Source organism: Zalophus californianus, chromosome 1 (genome assembly GCF_009762305.2).
Source record: "Zalophus californianus isolate mZalCal1 chromosome 1, mZalCal1.pri.v2, whole genome shotgun sequence".
In the NCBI taxonomy this organism is placed as follows: Eukaryota; Metazoa; Chordata; class Mammalia; order Carnivora; family Otariidae; genus Zalophus; species Zalophus californianus.
Window position 1 is genome coordinate 51,861,788 of NC_045595.1, and position 20,933 is coordinate 51,882,720.

General features: G+C 53.3%; 1 protein-coding gene across 13 annotated transcripts in view; it reads right to left on the reverse strand.

Moving 5' to 3' along the window:
- Positions 1-20,933, reverse strand: part of ATP2B2 (ATPase plasma membrane Ca2+ transporting 2) — a 373,064-nt gene that overhangs the window by 18,612 nt on the left and 333,519 nt on the right. For all 13 annotated transcript variants that reach the window (XM_027582262.2, XM_027582253.2, XM_027582250.2 and 10 more), the window contains 6 exons: positions 15,777-16,018; positions 14,391-14,625; positions 5,835-6,014; positions 5,553-5,640; positions 2,433-2,539; positions 1,795-1,986 (listed from right to left, as the gene is read on the reverse strand). In XM_027582262.2, the coding sequence (XP_027438063.1) occupies positions 1,795-1,986; positions 2,433-2,539; positions 5,553-5,640; positions 5,835-6,014; positions 14,391-14,625; positions 15,777-16,018 (1,044 nt within the window). The remainder of the gene's footprint in view (positions 1-1,794; positions 1,987-2,432; positions 2,540-5,552; positions 5,641-5,834; positions 6,015-14,390; positions 14,626-15,776; positions 16,019-20,933) is intronic.

Below are 20,933 nucleotides of genomic sequence, written 5' to 3' on the forward strand. Positions count from 1 at the left end.
AGGAGCTGATCTACTGTCCTCTCCTCCCTTGTACCCACAAGTACCTTGTCCTTGGCAGCCAGACTTTGGCCTTTCCATGTCCCCCAAATCCCTTCCTCCGAGGTCACCAGTACCTTCCTTCTCACCAACTGAGAGACACATTTTCTAGCCTCCTCTCACTGACCTCCCTGCCTTGCTTGGCCGCTGTCTCCTCCTGGCCCCTGACTCCACTCTCCTGGCCCTCTTCCACCTCTCTGAGAAAATTCCTTCTCCCTCTCCCTCAGGGCTCCTCTTGCCCGGTCTTTTAATTCTGTGCCCCCCACGGCCCCTTCCTCAGCCCCGCTTTCCTCTCCACACCTGTCCCCCTGGCTGGTGGCGCCCACCTCTCCCTGGCATCACCCTCTCTACAGCCCAGACCTCCCCTTCTGGTGTTAGCTTCATCCACGGTGGAACACCTCCTTCAGGAAGCCCACCTACCCGGTAAGCCTAATAGCCTAAACTGAACAGTTCTTCACTCCTCTATCATTTCTCAGTGCAGCCCCCGAGGCCCACTCTGCCTGTACCCCATACTCACTCACCTCCTAGATGCATCAGAACCCCTTCCTCCAGGCCGCCTCTCCCAGCTGTGCCCTGGAGCAGCCACCTTCCCCATGTCCTGAGGCTTTTTCCTGCTCATCAGCCTTCTCTGTTTACATGTGCTTCAGGGTCGGGGGCCCCCCATCTCCCCACCAAGGCCTACATGGCCCTACCACCAACTCAATCTAAAGCCTTAGGCAAACTGGTAGTCAGTCCTCTTTGAACCTGTTTCCCCATCTGAAATCAGTGGGGTCCCCAGGAAGCCTTGCAGGAGTGGCTGTGCCGCGGGAGTGTTCCACGAGCCACCACTAGAAGGAGTCTCTTGCCCACAAACCAGGAGAGGGCCCTTTGTGCAGAAGGGACCCACCAGCCACCTCCCAGCTCTGACTCTCAGGAGAGGGTACTGGGTGCTGCCACATGCAAGCCCAGGGGCTCAGAATGCAGCAGAGGGGAGCAGCATTCCTAAGGCCACAAAGCACTCCGGGGCAGTGCTGCGTTTTGGGCCTGTGGGGGCTCCTCTCTGTGGGCAGGAGCTTGTCTACCCATGTGATTGCCAGGAGGTGTGGGAATACTGGACCTTTCCTCCCCAGGCCAGGCTGGTCAGCCCCTAGGGGGAGGCAGGAGGCTGCAGGAACAATGGTAGTTCCTGGCTGGTCCAGCCTCTGAGCCTCAGTTTCTGCTTCTGTAAAATGGGGATCATCAAAATTCCCACCTCATGGGGCTGGGTGAGGAAGCAGTGAGGCTGAAGACATGCAGCCCTGCTGGCTGGCTTCCCCTAAGCTCGGGATGGGGCTGCTCATGACCCAGATGGTGATCCTGATAGACAACAGCCTCTCCCAGTGACAAGGAGCCCCAACCTGGCCTCAGGGCCCCAGGCAAACAGGCCTCTCCTGTCACACTCCTGCCCCCAGGGCCCTGCTGGTTCCTTGCCCCCAGCTGGTTGCCTGACCTCCCTTGGGCCCTGCCCTGCCCCTGCCTCCCTCTGAGGGCTCTGCCTTCCTTCCAGGATAACCTCTTCTGCCTCCCGGAGCGAGGACCAGGTCAGGCAGCCATGGGGGTGAGCCTTGACATCTCCCATTTGCCAGATGACCTTGGGCCAGGCCCCCACCTTGCTGAGCTTTGTTTCCTCAGGCTGGTGCCTGCACCTGAGGTCTGTGATGCAACTCCTGGCCCTTGGCAGGGGCTCCCCCAGGCTTTGGCATGCCCCATCCTGCCCCCCCCCCCCCACGGAGGACCCACCTGCGTGATGCAGGCACCCGTGAAGGCCACGATCACAGCCACCACGTTGACCGTCAGCTGGAACTGCAGGAATTTGGAGATGCTGTCATAGACGTTGCGGCCCCACATCACAGCCTTGACGATGCTGCTGAAGTTGTCATCCGTTAGGATGATGTCCGAGGCCTCCTTGGCCACGTCCGTGCCTGCGATGCCCTGTGGGGACAGGAGCCTGTGTGGGGCGGCTGGGGGGTGGTGAGCAGCTCGAGCAACACTGTTCTCATCCCCTGCACATCCTCAGTCCTATACAACCCCCCACATGCCTCCTTCCAATTGCCCAGCTGGGCCAGACCGCACAGCGGGTGTGTGCGTGTACTCCTCACAGACCCGGCCCCTGAGGCCAACTCTGCCTTCCGGAAGCCTTTCCCTGGCCCATCCTCCCCCACACCCATCATGGCAGGGAGCCCTCTTCCACCCTTCCAGGAAGACCCCAGGGGGCCAGGCTGAGCCTTGAGAGCACTGGGCACATGAGGTAGATGGTGGGTGAGCTGAGTGTGAAACAGGGGTCCCCGCACAGCCAGTTCGAGGCTGAGTTGCCCACACCCCCTGCCTATGAGCTCTTGCCAGGCACCACCCCGGGGCCCGCGGCGAGCTGCCCCTACCATGGCGAAGCCCACGTCCGCCTTCTTGAGTGCAGGCCCGTCGTTGGTGCCATCCCCGGTCACAGCCACCACCTGGCGCTGCTCAGTGTGTGTGCTATCGATGATGCCTGTGGGGCGGGGCACGAGTGTGCTCAGGGCCCCGGGGACACTCCGTGGGGCAGAGGCAGCTGGGCCGGCCCTGATGGTCTGGAGGACTCCCGGCCGGGCCCAGCCTCCTCTCTGGCCCCTGCCCTGCCCCCTCTCCCCCTCCTCTTGTTGTGACTCTTCCCAGCTCCAGGCTTGCCCACTGCTGCCGACACCTGCAGAGCATGTTGGGCACCTGAGCCCCGTGCTGGCCCTCTGTGGTCTGGGCCCCGACGGCCTCTCCAGCACACTCTTCCGTCTCTGTAGCCCTTGGCCACACCGGTGGCCACCCTAGCTGGAAACACCTCCCCCTCTGCCTGGGTTCCAGGAGCTCCTCTGTTCTCCCACCATCTGCTCCCTCAGCACCTTCTACCTGGGAGTCCAGTCGCTCCTGAGGAGGCCTGGGCTGTGCTATTTGCCAACGACCCCTGACCCATCAACTGGCCTTGACCTCTCTCCAGACATTCACCCGCAATAAAATATTCAGGGGCGCCTGGGTGGCTGGGTCCGTTTAGTGTCTGCCTTCGGCTCAGGTCATGATCCTGGGGTCCTGGGATGGAGCCCCGTGTCAGGCTCCCTGCTCCGCGGGGAGTCTGCTTCTCCCATCCCCCACCCCCATCTCTCTCTTGTTCTCTCTCTCAAATAAATAAAATCTTAAAAAAAGAATAAAAAATAAATAAAAAGAAAAGATTCAACAAGTAAAATAAAGAGATGGTATGTAGCCCTGTCACCGAGCTGGGGCCAGTGGAAAGGGCGGGTGAAAGATGTCATCATTGGACACATGTGGAGTTTGATAAGATATGTCCATGGACAGGACAGAAATTTGAATGTCACTCTTGGCATGTCCCTCTCTCATCCTGCACCTCACGTCCATCACCAAGGCCTGCAGATTCTGCTCCAAGATCCTACGGGAACCATTTCACTTTTCTCTGTCCCCATCCCCTCTGCCACTAGCATGCCCCCTGCTCCCCACCAACCCCAGGCTACCTGTTCACTCTGCATAGCAACGCCTGGGTTTCTCTCGAACCCCCAGGACTGACCTGTCCCCTCCCCCAAGCTGAGAGTCATTCTCTCACTACCCACACTGGTCTCAGGGTGACATCCATGTTCTTAGCTCCATTCAGAAATTTCGAAGTCCCTGGTGGTCAGGCCTCACTCATTCTCTGATCGTCTCTTCTCTCATCCCTGGCCGCCCCCAATCTGTGCTCCAGTCATAGGAAAGGCTCTCCGTCTGCAACGCCGGCTCCCTCGTCCCTGTCTGCCCGGGCTGTCCCCCGCCAGCTGTGCCTGTCCCGCACCTGTAGTCTAGCTCAGATGCCACGCCCCCTGGGGAAAGTGACTCTCTGAGGACGCTCACCCACCCTCATCAGATCACCGTAGCTCCCGTACGTGTCCCTCCCTGTCCTGTCCTGGCAAGCAGCAGCCCGTGGGATGAGGGAATGGGACCCCCGACTTGAGAAGCCTTTGTAGCCGCCAACCACTCCCCCAGCCCTTTGCATGTGTTCAAGTTCCACCCTCTTCAGGTCCAGCTCCAAGGCCATGTGCTCTGGGAGTCATCCCGGGCTGCTCCCCCCAGCTGGTGGCAGTCCAAGTCCCCAGCCAAGACTCAGCCTCCAGCCTCTGTCTACTAGGCATTTGTTGCCTTCGTTACCGCCAGGTCCCTCCGCCTGCCTACATGCTCCTCCAGAGCAGGGAGGGGGCCAAATTTTACTCCTGCCTGGCCAAGTGAGCTGCTTTCCACTTCTTGAAGGTATCTGGAAGTCTTTGCCTCTGGTCTTTCACAGTGCAGTTCTCTACCTTGCCCGAAACACAGGCCCTTTCTCTGGGACCCTCAACCCACCTTTGGGTTGATGTGACATCCATCCCCAGCCTGAGTGAGACGCCAATAGAGGGCCCCACCCTTCTCTTCCACTGATACAGCCTCTAGGTCTGTGCAAGGAAACCTATTTAATGTCTGCTGGATGGAGTCTGGACGATGAATTTCAAGAGGGAAGGACTATGTCTGCCAGGAGCTGGGCCTGGCACTTAGTAGATCCTTCAAAAACACATATCAAGAGAATGAGTAAACAAATGAGTGAGTGATTGAAAAAGAAATGGGGATAGGTTGGGGCCTCCTGCTCTGGTATCTGTGATTCTGGGGTGCTGTGTTTCTGTCCCCAAGCCAGATCTGCCTCTATTAATGTCCTTGGGCAACATTTTGGGAGAGGAATCCAAGATGCCCTAGGGATGACCTCAGCCAGAAACCTGCCCTTCTATGGCCATTTTAAAGATGGAGGAATTGAGTCCCAGAAGAGGAGGGACTTGCCCAACGGTATAGAACAGGTTAGTGGCTGAGCCAGGACTTGAAGCCAGGGCTGTATGACTCTAAAAGGGCCCAGCACCTGGCCACCGACATGGGCTCAAACAAGTGGTATGCCATCTCTCTTGAGGAAGACAGGGAAGGAGAAGGATGCTAGCTTTTGGCCTCATCTCTCAGGCTGCTATTCCCAGGATGGCCCACCTTTGGGGTCCCCATCATAGATGTTGGTTGGGGTCCTCAGAGACCAGGCCAACCAAGGATCTCAAACTCACAAGCTCTGGGGCCAGACTGAGAACATGAGTGAAGTGGGCTGGATGGCAGACAATAAGGAGTGGTGAAGACTGATTCAAATGTGAGGGAAGAGTCTGTATAAAGCCACCCAAATTCAACATAAAAAAGGGCACTATACCAGCCAAATACAACATGTCTGTGGGACCTATTTAACCCTCAGGCTAAGAGTTTCAGGCTAGACAGGCCCAGTCCCATTGCTTCCTAGAAGAAGTGGAACCCAGAGAGAAGACTCACAACCTCCCCATCTCCCTGTGGTCCTTAGAGGGCCTCCCAGAGCTGCAATGGGGTGAGGCAAGGGTGTTGCCAGGTGTGGGGAGCCCTGTGCAAAAGCTCTCTGTCCTGGAAAGAAGCTGCGGGCACCAGGAGAGGAGGAGATCCTAGCCTCAGAACTGCCCCCCAAGTCTTACCTTTGACGAGGGTATGCTTATCCGTGGGGGAGGAGCGAGCCAGCACCCGGAGCTTTGGCCAGATCTTGTCAATTCGCTCCTGTTCAATCTGGAGAGGGATGGGGGAGGGGGTCAGAGAGAGAAACTGAGGCTTGGAGAAGGGAGGGGACTCACCCCAAATCACTGGGCTCTGAGTGGCACACTGCTGGTCTCTGTACAGTCATGTGGCCCCCATGCCTCCCAGGACCCTCCCCCCCCACCCCCAGCTTATCCCCCTGAGGATTCCTTGTGCTGGGCACGTACCTCCCCCTTCTCGTTGCGGATCCTCCGGTTGAACTCCTTGCCCTCCAGGCACAGAAAGTCCTCCCCAGGATGGATGATGCCACACTTGATGGCGATGGCCCGGGCCGTGTTGATATTGTCACCAGTGACCATGCGGACGGTGATGCCTGCCCGCTGGCACTTGCGGATGGCTTCTGGGACCTGGCGGGAGGGCAGGGGCAATGGGTTTGAGTGCCCCTGGGGCAGGCCCTCACCGCCCTTATGGATTCCAAAGTGAGCCCTGTTCACGGGCAGCGCCAGTGGAAGGGGCTTGGATGACCATGAGATACTGATAGCACATATGGCATGTAGACCATATCCTTCATTCCTGTGCCCATGGCAGGCATTATTAATCGATCACAGAATCTGATGATTAAACCCTGATGTGGCCTCAGAATTCTCAGCAGAGTCCCAGGCAGCTACCACCTAACACTGTGATGGTCCCTTCTAAGATGAAACCACTGGTTATCCTGATCTGGGCAAGGACTTTGAGAAAGACCTCAATAACACCCCAGGCAGGGGTAGAACACTCTACACTTGCAGAGGAATGTGTCCCTGCTTTATCCACATGCACAATTCCTACAAACTCAATGGTAAATATGCTCACGTATTTTCAGGTTTTTTTTTTTTTTGTGGGGGTTGGCAGGACACTGCATTTGGGAGGATTTCATTTGCAGAATGTGACACTGGCTTAGAATAAATACAAATGATTATACTTCATGTAAAATAGGACATTGCCACGAGACAGTAAAGACTGCCTCTTGCCCTCCCTGATGTAATGACAGACTGATGTCTGGGCCAACCAGGCCAGAGTAGACCCAGCCAGTCAGAAGGGGGTAAGCACCAACCCCCCCCCCCCCCGCTCCAATGCAGAGCTGTGGATTTATTTGCCCAGCAATCAGGATGCAGAAACCAGCCTAGAGCTGCTGCAGGCCTTTACACACAACCCAGATCAACTGAACAAGGGATTCTGACCCATGGGCAGTGACCAATGATAAAATAATAAGGTATTATTTGCTATTTGCTGCAAAACGTCTTTGAGTTGAAGAGGACATATGAAGGGCAGAAAATCTAGTTGTACCAGAGGACCAAAGCACTTTAGAATCTCAGGCTTGGAGAGGCAGAGTCTGACTCCCACTCCTCTTGCATATCATAGTGCCTGGGGAGCTCAGCCCCATTCCCACTCCGCCAAGCCCCTGCTGAGAGGGTCTGCAGACTGTTATGGGCTGAACTGTGGCCATCTCACCCCCCCACCCGCCCAAATACATTTAAGTCTTAACCCCCACTGCCTGTGAATGTGACCTTACTGGGAGATAGGGTGTTTATAGAGGTAATCAAGTTGAGGTCGGTAGGGTGGCCCTTGACCAATGTGACTGGGGTTTTTATGAAGAGGGGAAATTTGGACCCAGACACGCAATCAGGGAGAATGTCACGTGAAGAGGAAGGCAGAGACTGGGTGTTGCTGCCACAAGTCAAGGAACGTTGAAGATTCCCAGCAAACCCCCATGACCTTGCAGAGGGGTGGGCGCTGGGGGTGGGGAGAAGATCTGAAGCAGATTCTCTCTCACAGCCCCCAGAAGAAACCAACCCTGCCAACACCAAGATCTTGGACTTCCAGCCTCCAGAACTGTGAGGCAGTCCAGTTCTGTTGCTGGGGGCCCCCAATCTGTGCTACTTTGTTATGGCGGCCCCAACAAACTCATATGAAGAATTAGAACATTGGTTCAAAACCTGACTGTGGACAGCTCCTGCCCACTGGTCCCCTTCCTGCCCTTAGGAATTTTAAAAACAAGGATTGAGCTTGAAAATCTTTAGCCTCTGTCCTCCCCCATCCACAGCACCTGTTGTTCCTTCAGCACAGAGCACCACGTTCCAAGCTGGGGTCACTGCCCAGCCCCTCCTCAATCTCCCTGCCTCCGGCCTTGCCCCTCTTCCATCGTTCTCCTACCTGACCACCAGCGACCTGCCTAAAGTTCCGCCTGGGTATCACTCTCCTTCAGGGGCTCCCCCCGCTGCTTGTAGAGAAAATCAAGACTCCTGAGCACCGTCATCTTGTGGCAGAGCAAGGAACAAATGCTGGGAAGAGGCCAAGGTCAGGAGGCCCCTCCAGCTCCCAGAATGGTATTAGAGACCAGCTCTGTGGTGACAGGTAGGGATCTCCTCATCCCCAGGGCTGGAGCAGGGTAGGCTGACCACAGGTCTCCTCTGGGTACATTTCCAGGGCCCAGGGACGAGGCTTCTCGTGCCCCTCAGGGCTTGGGGGCCACGTGAGCAAGGCCTCTGCCTCGTGCCACAGCGGCGGCTCACCCAGGCGAACGTGACCTCTTTGTACAGAGCCAGAGGGAGCGGGGATGTGGAATGTCCAAACATCCTGCTTACATAATTTATCGATGTCCTCCCCATGGCTGTAACCCGGATGGTAGCCCCCTGCTATCTCCTGTTCCAGGGGAAAGGAAAGAACCACTGCTCTTTAGGGTACCTACACCTTATCTGGCTCCTGCTTTCAAAGGAATAATTCAGGTTATATTTGATTCAAGATGCCTGGGGTCTTGGAGTTGGAAGGGGCTTCAGGTCATGACTCTCTGACTCTGCTCGTGCCCAGATCTCCGGCTAGGCATCCCACAGATGGCCAGCCAGCCTCTGCTTGCAGGCTTCTGATGATGGGGTGCTCACTCCCTCCAAGGCTGACCACTCCACAGTGGAACAAGTCTACCATACCCTTTCACATAATCATTCTTCTTTCAGATGAGAGCAGGTGCTCTCGGTCTGACTGGTACTCTTGTAGGAGGCAGGGGCTTTGGTAAAGATCTCTGTACAAAGGGCTCTGGGAGCACAGAGGAAGGTGCCATTCCTTCAGAAGGAAGTAGATGGAGAGGAGAAATCTGGGAAAGCTTCCTGGAGAAGGGGATGTTTGAGCTGCTTTTATTCAGCCAACACTAACTGAGGCTCTGGCACCTGGCACTGTGCCCAGGCTGGGGCTACACAGATGACCACTTCACTGTGGCCTGGGCCACAGAGAATTGTCCCATGAGATGCACTGGCAGAGAAGTTGGGAAGGGTGCTGTAGAAAGAGTGTGACAGGTGATCTGGAGGAGCTGAGGCTGAGGAGGATGTGAGGCAGGAGCCAGTGGCCATGAAGCTGGAGAAGGGCCTGAGGTCAGAAGGTGCTGGAATCAGGGGCTTGGTACCAGGCCTGGGGGCCATGGTAAGTTCTGAACTGGGGACAAGGTATCTAGCACCGTGTTTTAGAAAGACTTAACACTTTCAAGGCTGTCTCAGGGAGCCGAAATCTGCCTGTTTGGAATCCCCACCCTCTGGGGTTCCCCAAAACAAGCTGGCTTGGGGAGAAAAAGGAGGCAGCTAATTTTTCTGGCCCCCACACTTTCCTCTTTGTGGTGGAGGCTTCTCTGCCCTTGGGGGAGAGGGCTCAGGGGCCAAAAGGTTGGGTTGGGCTTTGCCCTCGGGATCCACCTGAGTGTTGGCTTCCTCACCTATAAAGTGGGGATGATAGTCTGTACCCCTCAGCGAGGCTGGGCGACGCTGTGATGGGGGCAAAGGGTACCAAGCACAGGGACAATAGATGCTGGTGGTGGGGGATAGGGTGCCTGGCAATGCACCTGACCATGGTCTTCTGTGGTTGTTCTTTCTACTCCCGGAGATGGGGAGGGATGTTGAGGGTACAGAGGCAGATGCAGTGGGGGGTGGGGCACAGCTGTCGTCTGGGGACAGGGAGGGGCAGCCGTTTGTTTGGGGTGGTGGGATGGTGTGGGCCCACCACCATGATTCCTGAGTTAGGTACCTTAGAGGCCTGTGACCTACCTGTGGGGGGATTCCAGATGGACCTGGACACATCCGAGAGCCTCCTCGGCCACTTTTCTGGGCAGTGGGCCCTGTAACTGGACGTCTTTGTTGTACTTCAGTCTGGCTTTACACTCTAATGTGCTATGGTTCTGCTTACTCCTCCCCTTTCACTGGACATTTCATTAGGCTGTGGGCTCCGGAAGGCAGGGACCACCAACTGCTCAGGACCCATCCAGGGGCCAGGCACAGGGCACATGGGTCATCATGAAACATCTCTCTGCTTAAGTCCCTCAAAGCCTGGTGAATGGATTTGGATGCGGACATGCCAACCCTTCACAATTTAGCTCCAGGCTCCCCTCCTACCCATTTCTCTCATAAATCCAACAGGGATATTCACTAGACCCTCACCCATCTGCATTTGCCTGCGCTGTTCCCTCTGCCTAGAATATCCTCTCTCCTGTAATCTGGGAGTCTCCTCCTCTTTCAGGTGAAATGCCCTCTACTCATAAAGCCATTCTGGATTCCTCCAACCCAATGGGGTGCTTCCTTAAACTGCACTCTGCATTTCCTTGTATTGCTCACTCGTTCATTCGTTTGACAAACAGCTACTGAACATCCAACTGCTCTGGGCACTGAGGATCCAGAGATGATTAAGACTCAAGCCACAGAGGCACCGATCTGGTTGAAATATACTTTCCACATAGACAAAATAGCTGTAAAATTAAAAAAAAAATTCCTTCTTTTGCTAAAATTATCCAAGAGTTTTCTCACAGAGGAAAAATAGCCAGAAAATGGGCGCTTCCTGTTTTCATTAAATAAAGGCTTTTAAACATCTGTTGTTTCTGGTGACACCCGTTGTCTGTGACTCCAAGGGCTCTAAACACCCCCGGATAACCCTGCAAATCCCAGACTGCTGCTCTTCTCATGGCTTTATCCACAGTGGCTTCAATCAGTGTCGGAAAATGTACCCATACCCGAGGTAGCATCTTATATGTGTCTGGGGGGTGATTGGCAAGCCTGTTTTGATCTGTTCCGTCTTCTCTCTTCTCATGGGAGGAAGACAACGTGATTTGTCCCCTTGACAGATGGGAAAACTGAGGGAGGTAGTTTGTGTTCCAGTGGCAGTTGCAAAAGGAATCTGAAAATGTTTGTAGGACCCTAGAGGTGGCCCAGGCTGAGGCTTCTGCTCCGGCCAGCCTCAGGGTTGCCTGGGAGAGCCTGCCCAAAACCATAGGCATAGACACTCCCCTAAGGTCACCCAAGAAGCTGGTGATGGTGGCTGCCTGTGAGGCGGGAACCAGAGGCCTGGGGGTGGCATGGGAGGCTACTTCATCTTGTCGGTGTTATTGGACCATTGGAATTTGGCTCCCTGTGTATAAATCCCCCAGCCTAAAACCCAAATAAATCAAAAGCCATCCCCACCCTACTGGGACATCCTGAATCAACACGTCAGAGCTTTCGGCGCCTGGGTGGCTCAGTTGTTAAGCGTCTGCCTTCGGCTCGGGTCATGATCCCAGGGTGTTGGGATCGAGCCCCGCATCGGGCTCCCTGCTCGGCAGGGAGCCTGCGTCTCCCTCTCCCACTCCCCCTGCTTGTGTTCCTGCTCTCGCTGTGTCTCTCTCTGTCAAATACATAAATAAAATCTTTAAAACACGTCAGAGCTTTTATACTTTCAAGCAGTGTCACCAGCAACCCTGCTGGTGTCCCTCACTTGGGAATGTCCAACTCTTCATTATTCGGATGGGGAAACGTAGACCCAGGGAAGAGATGCACCTGAAGTCTCTCTGTGAGGGAGTGTCAGGAGTGGGGTGAGAACCCGTGTCCCTTGACCCTGCTTTGTCACCCTAGTAAGTCCCTGCTCCCCAACACGGCTTACAACATCAAAAATCTACATCCTGGGGGAGAGCCCAGGGGAGAGAGGAGGTCACCATCAAGGATGCGCTCACTTGACGGAAGCAAAGAAAGTCAGGGAAAGCTTTCCCATCGGCCAGCTCAGAATGTTGGAGCTTGGCAGGGACCTGAGGGGCATCTGGGCCAAGCTTCCATTTTACAGATCAGAAGACCAAGGCACAGAGAGGGGAAGTGGCTTGTGAGTGGCAGAGTTGGGGCTTGGATCCAGGCCCCCTTTCTCCAATGTAGGGCCCTCCAGGATGAAAGTGCTCCCAGCCCTGCTGGGAGTCTTTGCCTGAAGCCAGCTTCTCTGGATAATCATGCTGTTAGTGAAACATGCCAGGGACCCAGCTAAGGCCTTCCCAGGCCCTGTCCTCCCTCTCTTCACCCTCCTGACTTAGAACCACTTGCCCTTTCATTTCTGTGGCACCCAGGAGCAGGGCCTGGGGCAGGAAGGTGGAAAACCTGTTCTAATCTGGATTTGCTCAGCCACTTACAGCGAGACTTGGGGAACATCACTGTCCCTGCTTGGCCTCAGTGTTTTCACCTGCACACTGGGGCCGTGGGGAAGCACTTGGTCTCGGTCAGCAGTGCTCAATCCTGCAGTCATGCCCCTTTAGTGGATTGTCAAATCAGTTTAGCGGGTGGTGACTAGCATTAAAAAAAAAAAAAAGCAAGAGATAGAAGAAAATAGAAAATACAAGCGCATCACATTACTTTGTGACATCCTTATTTTGGTTACGTGTATGTGCTTACTGAGTCATGGTATAAAATACATTTGTTATTAGCACAGGTCATGACCAGAAAAAGTATGTGTCTGATGCTGCTTCCCACCCCACCTCGGGGATACTTCTGAGGCATAAGAGTGATAGGCTAGGAGCTCTGGGAATGAGCCGCAGGCTGGCCTCATCTGCTATGTGGAGACTGTAAGGAGATAAACTGTCATGGGAAGGCTGAGCCCATTAGCGGCTGGTAATGAGCAGGCATCCCATGGGGAGACTGATAAATGGCCTGTCCATCCAGGGGGAGACACAGTCTGCAGGAAAACACATATGGCTCCAGGGCCAAGCACCTGGGGACAAATTGCCTTGGCTGCTTTAGGCTCTGGGTGGGAGTGAGGAGGCCTGTGGGGGCCTCTGGAGGTGTGAGAGATGAGTACCAGGCATAGTACTGGAAGACTGGTGTTCAAGTCCCGTTCATTCTCATTCATTCATTCCACACTTAAATGAGCACCTTCCATAGGCCAGGCTGTGTGTTAGGGGCTGTTACGTGTCACTGGATCCAGAGTTATGAATCTATTGGGGAGGGGCACAGAGGAAGGGGAGCCACATTTAAGGGCCACTTACCTCCTGTCTGACACTGCCTGTTCCTTGTATGTGCACGATCTGTCATGCACATGATACCTCATAGTATCCTGGGGTGTGTGTGAGTGGAGAATACTATTATTATCCCCAGTCTACAGATGAGGAAACAGAGGCTCAGAAGGTTATGTAACTGGCCCAGGGTCACACAGCCAGTAATGCTGGGACTCAGGATCCCAGGTCTGTCTGATGCCTGAGCTCACACTCCTGACGATGCTTCTCCTTGCTGCTAAAACGTGAAAGTCCAGGTCCGTGACATTCTAGTCTCACTTGGTCTTTGGAACACAGACTCTTAGAATACCAGGGCTGGGAATTTGGAAAACACCCTGTCCATCCCTTTTCACTGGAAAAAAGGGGAAATGGAGGCTCCATGAGGAGCAGGGAACAGCAAGCGGCCCCTAGGGAATGGTGTCAGGGCAGGTGGGGAACAATGAAGTTGCTTCCGGTAGAGGAAGGCGGTCCTGAGAGGCCCCATCACCAAATTCCATGGCCGGGGCCAACGTGGGCCCAGTCCCTGCTGGCCTGGGCATCAGCCGTGGGCCCAGCAGCTGGGTTAGTCCTCCGATGACGTGGAGGCCGGCCTCTCCTGGGCTCTGCCCTCTGGGGCTCCCCAGGGTGAGGACTCACTCTGCCTGCCCACAGCAATGTTTTGGAGATTCAAGGCAGCCCTCTCTTCTTCCTACAGCCTCTCCAGCCTGGGCAGTCTGACTGAGCACCCATGTCCATTGTCCCCCAACCCTGCCAATCCCCAGCACTGAATTCTGTCTTCCTGCTGGATGCAGACGCAGCTAAAGGAGACTGAAGACCTGTGTGAACTGAGCACTCCATTAGGTGCATTTACTACATCACCTTTCTTGGTCCTTCCGGGTAGGGGTGCTGTCATCCCTCTTCTCTTCTGCCTGAGAGTCTGACCTTTGGCTAACTTTCTAGCTCTGTGCCCCTGGAGACCTGACAAAGCGAGACTATAGGCTGCGTCACTGTGCAAGCCTGCTAGGGTAAACTGATTGGGAAACTGGATCTGAAAGGACAGATCTCTACCTGCTGATGTGACATCACACTGGGGGTTTTCCTGAATACCGGTGACCTTAGTTTCTGGGTCTCTCCTTTACGGGGACCCTGGAACCTAGGCCTATGGATATGTTATAGGAGATCCTGGCTCCTGTGGGGCAAGAGGCTTCTAAGGCAGGGCAGCCCCCATGCTTGTCCCTTGGGAACACGGGGAGGTTTCTGGATGCTTGAGTGGATGGCTCTAGGGCTGCTCCCATGGCAAAGCAATGCCTGCTGTCAGGCTGCCCGATGTCCTGAGCAGACTGATGCCAAGCGTGGCCTACGCTGGTCTTATGAGTTTGAGCGTTTAGGAGTAGGTAAAGAGAAAACCTCGTAGATGCTACAGGGAAACTGAGGCTCAGAGAGGTGAGGCAACTTAAGCTAGCTTGCCAGCAGACCGGACTCCCAGCCTCTCCAAGCCTGCTGGTAGGGGGCTTACCTCGGGCCGCACGGGGTCCTCAATGCCCACCACGCAGATGCAGGTTAGGTCATTGAGGATGTCATTCTCATTGTCCCAGTCGGGCTCAGGGCTGCTGGGGAAGTCGCGGTAGGCCACACAGATGGTTCGGAGCCCATCGCAGGCCATGGGCTCGATCACCTTCTTCACCATCTCGTCCCGGTCGCGGGGCCGGAAGACGCGGGGCTCCCCTGCCCCGTTGAGGATTTTGCAGCACCTGGGGGCGGATGGGAGGGAGATGGGTAAAGTCCAGCCAAGGGCCCAAGGATCCTCCCTCTGGCCAGCTCGCACTCACCTCCCCCTCCCCAGTGATGCCCAGCTGGCCATGGTTGGTCATCCAGTGTCTGCCCAGTTCGTCTCCCATAATGCTTCAGGGCTGGTCCAGGCCCCTGGGCCCCAGGCAGGGATGAAATCAGGACCAGCCAAAAAGAAATCAGGCAGCCTTCTTGCAGTATCTGCCCCAGTCCATTCAGCAAGAGCACATCTAGTTTGATCTGTCTTATATTCACAAGATTTCATCTGAAAAAACAGTTCCACAGCTAAAATGGTTTTCAAAGGTCATAAAACCCAGGCTAGTGGTTCTGGACCTTGCTTGCACATTAGAATGGCTTGGGGGGGAACACCGAATAAATAAATACCCAAAGGTTCCAATTTATGTGTGAGCCCTACCCCAAAGGTTCCAATTTATTTGTATTATTTTTTTGGGGGGGAGGGGCAGACAGAGAGAGAACCTCTCTCTTCAACAGGCTCCACCCCCAGTGCAGAGCCCAACACAGGGCTCGATCTTACCACCCTGAGATCATGACCTGAGCTGAAATCAAGAGTCGGACGCTTAAGTGTCCGAGCCACCCAGGTGCCCTGTATCAGTGGTTTTTTAAAAGTTCCCTGGGGTGATTCCAATATGTAGCCAGAGTTGAGAACCACTGGGCTAGACCAATCCCATCAAGGTATGAGTGGGGAAACTGAGGTTCAGAGGCCGGGAATGACTTACTTAGATCTCCAGGCTTATCTCTGGCACCTGGAGCCAGAGTAGACTGGCTAATAACGAACATCACTATGGTCAACCATCACCGTGCTAAGGGAAGTGAAATAAGGGAGATTTAACAGTGACACTGGGTGGAACGTCCTGGTGATTCAGTGATGTAGGGAGGAGGAAGGGAGGGCTCTCTGTAGAAAGTTTTAAGAGGAAATAGTGGAGAAAGCACCTGGAGGTGGTCCTGCTGTGGAACGTTGGGCAGGGCCTCCCCTGCACCTCTGGGTGCCAGATGACCCTCCAGCCCAGTCTGCAGGACAGCCTGCACTGCACGACTTGGTGGTCCCCGGCTCCCCGCCCCCCTCCTCCCCTCCCACCTCCCACGCGCAGCTTACTTCTTGAGCACGATCTCAGAAGCGCCCTTGCTGTACATGCGGAAGCTCTCGTCAGGCAGCTTGATGACTGTGCTCATGGACTTGCGCACGGAGTTGAAGGTGTACACCTTGTACAGTTTCTCCTCTGGCATCTGGCTGCGCACGGGCTCGTAGTCCTGCTTCAGGTCCAGCACGAAGCCCAGCAGGCCGCACTCCGTCTTGTTGCCCACTTGCCGAGGCAAGGCACCCTCCTTCTCTGGGGGCTGTGGGGAGAGAGGCCAGGGCAGCTCACAGGGGGTAGCCTCTGATGCCCCGGGGCCGGGCTGTCCCCTTTTCCCACCACCTGCACCGTCAGCCCTCTCCATCCCAGACCCAATCCTGGCTCTGGATGAAAGGAGTTAAGCAAGATCAGCTTTTTAAAAACTATGAACTCTTTCAAACCTACAAGCCGGATAGAGAATAAGAAAAGAAACACTTATGTACTCTCCATTCAGCTTTGTAGAGCCTGAGCATTACGCCCTATTTGCTTCAGATTTTTCTTCCTTGAGAAGGAAAACATGACAGATAAGGGTGAGTCCCTCTGTGTGTCCCTCCCTGTCTGCAGAATCCACCCTTGTCCCAGAAAGAAACTCTGTCTTAAAAGTGGCATGAATTATTACCCTATGTGTGTGTGTTTTTTTTTGATTTTTAAAGATTTACTTGTTATCATTTTTTTACTTTAGAGAGAGTGAAAGCAAGAGAACAGGGGTGAGGGGCAGAGAGAGAGGGAGAGAAAGAATCTTAAGCAGGCTCCACGCCCAGTGAGGAGCCCATCGTGGAGCTCGATCTCAAGACCCTGAGATCATGACCTGAGCTGAAACCAAGAGTCGGATGCTTAACTGACTGAGTTATCCAGGAGCCCCTACCCTGTGGGTGTTTTAAATTTTTATTTTGAGCTAATTCTAGACTGACATGCAATAAGAAATAGTACAGAGAGATGGCACACACCCTTCATCCAGGTTCCCCTAGTGCTCACCTGTGTGACTTGCTCATGGTCACAGACCTGCAGAGGGGCAGCCCTGGGGCTGTCCCCAAGCCCCCTGGCTCCCAGTGCAGACCAGGTTCCCCTAGTGCTCACCTGTGTGACTACAGTACATCGCAGCCAAGATACGGACACTGAGGCAATCGAACCCACCTTAGTCAGATTTCACCAGTTTTATATGCACTCGTGTGTATGTGTTTAGTTCTATGCAGTGCTTTGTGTGTGGATTCCTGTGACCACCACTGTGAAGATATGCAACAGTTTATGACAAGGATCCAATCCCTGTGCCACCCTTTTCAAAGAGGCAGTCACCTCCCTTCCCACTCCCTCCCTGGCCCTGGCCCCCATTAATCTGTTCTCTATCTTCATAATTTTGTCATTTCGAGCTTGTTATATACATGGAATCATACGGTATGTGAAACCTTTGAAGACTGCATTCTTCTTACTCAACATCTTCTCCTCGAGGTCCAGGCAAGTTGTTGTGTGTGTCAGGAGCTTGTCCCTTTTCCGTGCCGAGTAGTATTCCATGCTAGGGATGCACTGTCCCTTGTGAGTTCAATTTAGGTTCAGCCAAATGAAACTGCTATTGTAAGTCAACATGCTCAGTTACACGTAGCTTAACCTTATGTCTGTATGCATGTATGTGCAGTGCTGCTTTGCACGTTGAAAACTTCATGTAAGACTGTACACATTCTTCGAAAACTTGTTTATTCGTGTAACTACATTTTGAGAATCACTTGTGTTTATTCTAGCTAGTTTGTTCTTTTTTCCCCTGCTCTATTGATGCCATTCTATAACTAAGCTGCCATTTCCTTTCCTCTTTTCCTTCTCTCCACTCACTGATTTAGCATACATTCTTCAGCACTGGCTAAGTGCTGGCCCTCTGCCAGGTGCGGGGCTGCATGAAAGCCTCCACCCTGGGGGCTTGGCGAAATCATTGGCCACCTCTCCCCCAGCAACTCTCACTTCATCGCGTGGCTGCCTGAACATGACCGGTTTCATGCCTCTGTGCCTTTGCTCTGCTGTTCCTCCCCCCTTTCCTGCCAGGCAAACTCCTCCTTGATTTTTGAAGGGCTAGCTCAAATATCTCCGTGTTTTTGAAAATTGCTTCATGGGTCTGTCTCCCACTGAGTAAAGGAGTTCTTGTATTCTTTTCCTTGCTACGTTCTCAGGACCAGCACAGAGCCCAGCACACAGTAGGCACTTACTAATTGTTGGCTGGATGGTTCCATGCAGACCAGAGTGGTGGGGGAGGCGCAGGTTAATAGGTAAGAACAAGAGGCCTCCACATGGGCTAATTGTGGGATTAGCCAGAGGCTGTGGGAGGTTCCGATAACTCACGTCCCACCTGTACCCCCACATGCGTGCATATGCTTCTTGCATAAAATTACTTTTATGCAGCGTCTTGGGTGGAGGTGGCATTGGGGATGGTAAAAGCCACCGCAGATAAACCCAAACCCTAGAGAGATTTAGAAGAGGAATATCTACCTACGAACCTGCCTGTTCCATCCCCACCCACCCCTGGCATTAGTGGCTTTTTGTGGGTCTCAGACCATCCTTGACCAGGAACTCTGCATCCTCACCCTCAGCCCCCATCCTGCTGCTCAAAAGGACTTCCTGGACAGGCAGAAAGGGGGGTCTGGAAGATGCTGGCACGGACCAGCTGTGTGGGGGACAGGACAGCGACTGGACATGGCCCTGGCTCACTCCCCCTTTCACAGTTAGGGCTCAGGCCCAGGGAGCCGATCCCAGCTCTGTGGGGTCACTGGCACTGATAATTCATAGGAAGGACAGAACCTTAAGCCCGTGTCCTCTGTTTCTCTGTCTATAAAATGGAGAGACTAGAGCAGATGACCTCTAGCTGAGAGAAAAAATGGCACTTTTCAACCCTTTTCGTCAAGCGGATTGTGGTGAGGGATGGTGCAATGAAGCAGAGGTGTGGTATCTCAGTGGCAGCTGAGGGCCCTGGGCAGGAACAAGGCTCAGGACACCCTCCCTGCTCCCACGCCATGCAGAACTATGTCTCTGGCACCAGGGGCCTTAGAAGGCTCGCCACTCCTGAGCTCTTTGGTGGGACTGGGTTTGGAAGCAAAGGAGACTTTGGCACAGCTTCCCATTTCTGATGTTTGCGAAAATAAATTCGAAGCACTTTCCCTTTGTCTCTGTAGTATGGTGTAATGTTGTGATTTTAAAAATTATACATTTTATTTATTTACTTTAATTTTTTAAAAAGATTTATTTATTTGAGAGAGAAAGAGCACGTGCAAGTGGGGGGAGGGGCAGAGGGAGTGGGAAAGGGAGACTCCTACGCAGACTCCCTGCTGAGCACTGAGTCGGACGTGGGGCTTCGTCCCACGACCCCAAGATCATGACCTTAAGCCAAAATCAAGAGTAGGACGCTCAACCGACTGAGGCACCTAGGCATCCCTCTTACTTTTAATTTTTTCTGTATTTTTATAATTAACCTTCTGGTGACTTCCAGAATTTTATGTCTTTTTCACAACAGTTTTTCTCCCATCTCCACTAATGAAAGAAAATGACAAACCGGAGGACTTAAATAAAAATGCCTAGTTACTTATTAGCCCAAGAGAGCTGAGCCGTTATGCCTTCAAAATACCCGGCATTTTATTACCCTCTGTGAAATATTTTAATTTTCCTCTAAAAGGATTTCAAACAATCCATGGTTGCAAATGGCAGAGCTGCCTCCTACGTAATTCAATTTGTTTCCATGAACTTGAGCTCCGAGATCGCCTACGTGTATTACTAAGAAGCAGGGGCCCACCCCTTTCCTCTTTTGATTTTTTTTTTTTTTTAGATCTTGACAAACCCAGAGGTTTTGCTATTGCTGTAGACTTTCCAAGAACCTTTTTATCTCTAGGGCTCCGATTCTGTAAAGGAGTTAAGACGTTGGTATTGTTTCAGTTTTAACGGACAGGAAGCAGGCCCGGGAGGGGAGTGACTTGCTCATGGTCACAGACCTGCAGAGGGGCAGCCCTGGGGCTGTCCCCAAGCCCCCTGGCTCCCAGTGCCGCCTGGAAGCTTCATCCAGCACATTTCCCTGTGTGGTACTGAGCCCTTTGGGAATGCTGGATGCAGTCACCAGGCATAATTCATGTTCCTGTTTGGGGTGCTGGGGGGTGAATAGAGCCAAGAGCAAGGAATAATGAGAGAAGAGCTACAAGTTATAAATAACACCTGCAAAAATGAGATGAAAAAAAGTGCAGCTAGGAGTGCCTGGGTGGCTCAGTCAGTTAAGCATCCAACTCTTGATCTCAGCTCAGATCTTGCTCTCAGGGTCATGAGTTCAAGGCCCACATTGGGCTGCATGCTGGGTGGGCAGCCTACGTAAAAAAAAAAAGGGCAACTAGCCTGAACCACCTCACACTCATTAGGATGGCTACTGTAAGAAAACCAAGCAGAAAACAAGTGTTGGTGAGGGTGTGAAGAAACCGCAGCCGTGTGCGCTGCTGGTGGGAAGGTGACGTTGTACAGCCACCGTGGAAAACAGGATGGTGGTTCCTCAACAGATTAAACATGGAATTACCATATAATTCAGCATTCCACTTCTGGGTATATACCCAAAAGAATTGGAAGCAGGAACTTAAAAAGATACTTGTATATCCATGTTCATGGCAGCACTACTCGCAAAAGCCAAGAGGTAGGGGCAATGCACGTGTCCGTTGGCGAATGAATGGATACATAAAGTGTGGCCTACACATACAGGGGAGTATGATCCAGCCTTAAAATGGAAGGAAAGTCTAACACATGTGACAACATGGATAAAACTGAGGGCAGTATAAGTGAAATGAGCCAGTCACAAAAGGACAGACACTGTATAATGTCCACCTGTATTATGTACCTAGAGGAGTCAGATTCATAGAAAAAGAAAGTAGAATGGTGGGCACCAGGGGCTGGTGGTGGGGGGAATGGGGAGCTAGTGTTTGATGGGACAGAGTTTCAGTTTGGGAAAGATGGAAAGTTCTGGGATGGATGGTTGGGATGGTCGCACAACGTGAATGTACTTAACGCCACTTGAAAACAGTTCAGATGATTCATTTGATGTTACAGGTATTTCATCACTAAAAAACCTCCAAAAAGTCCCCCCAAAGAACCCAGCAACGTAGCATGGTAAACTGTAGCACCTGCCATATGATGAT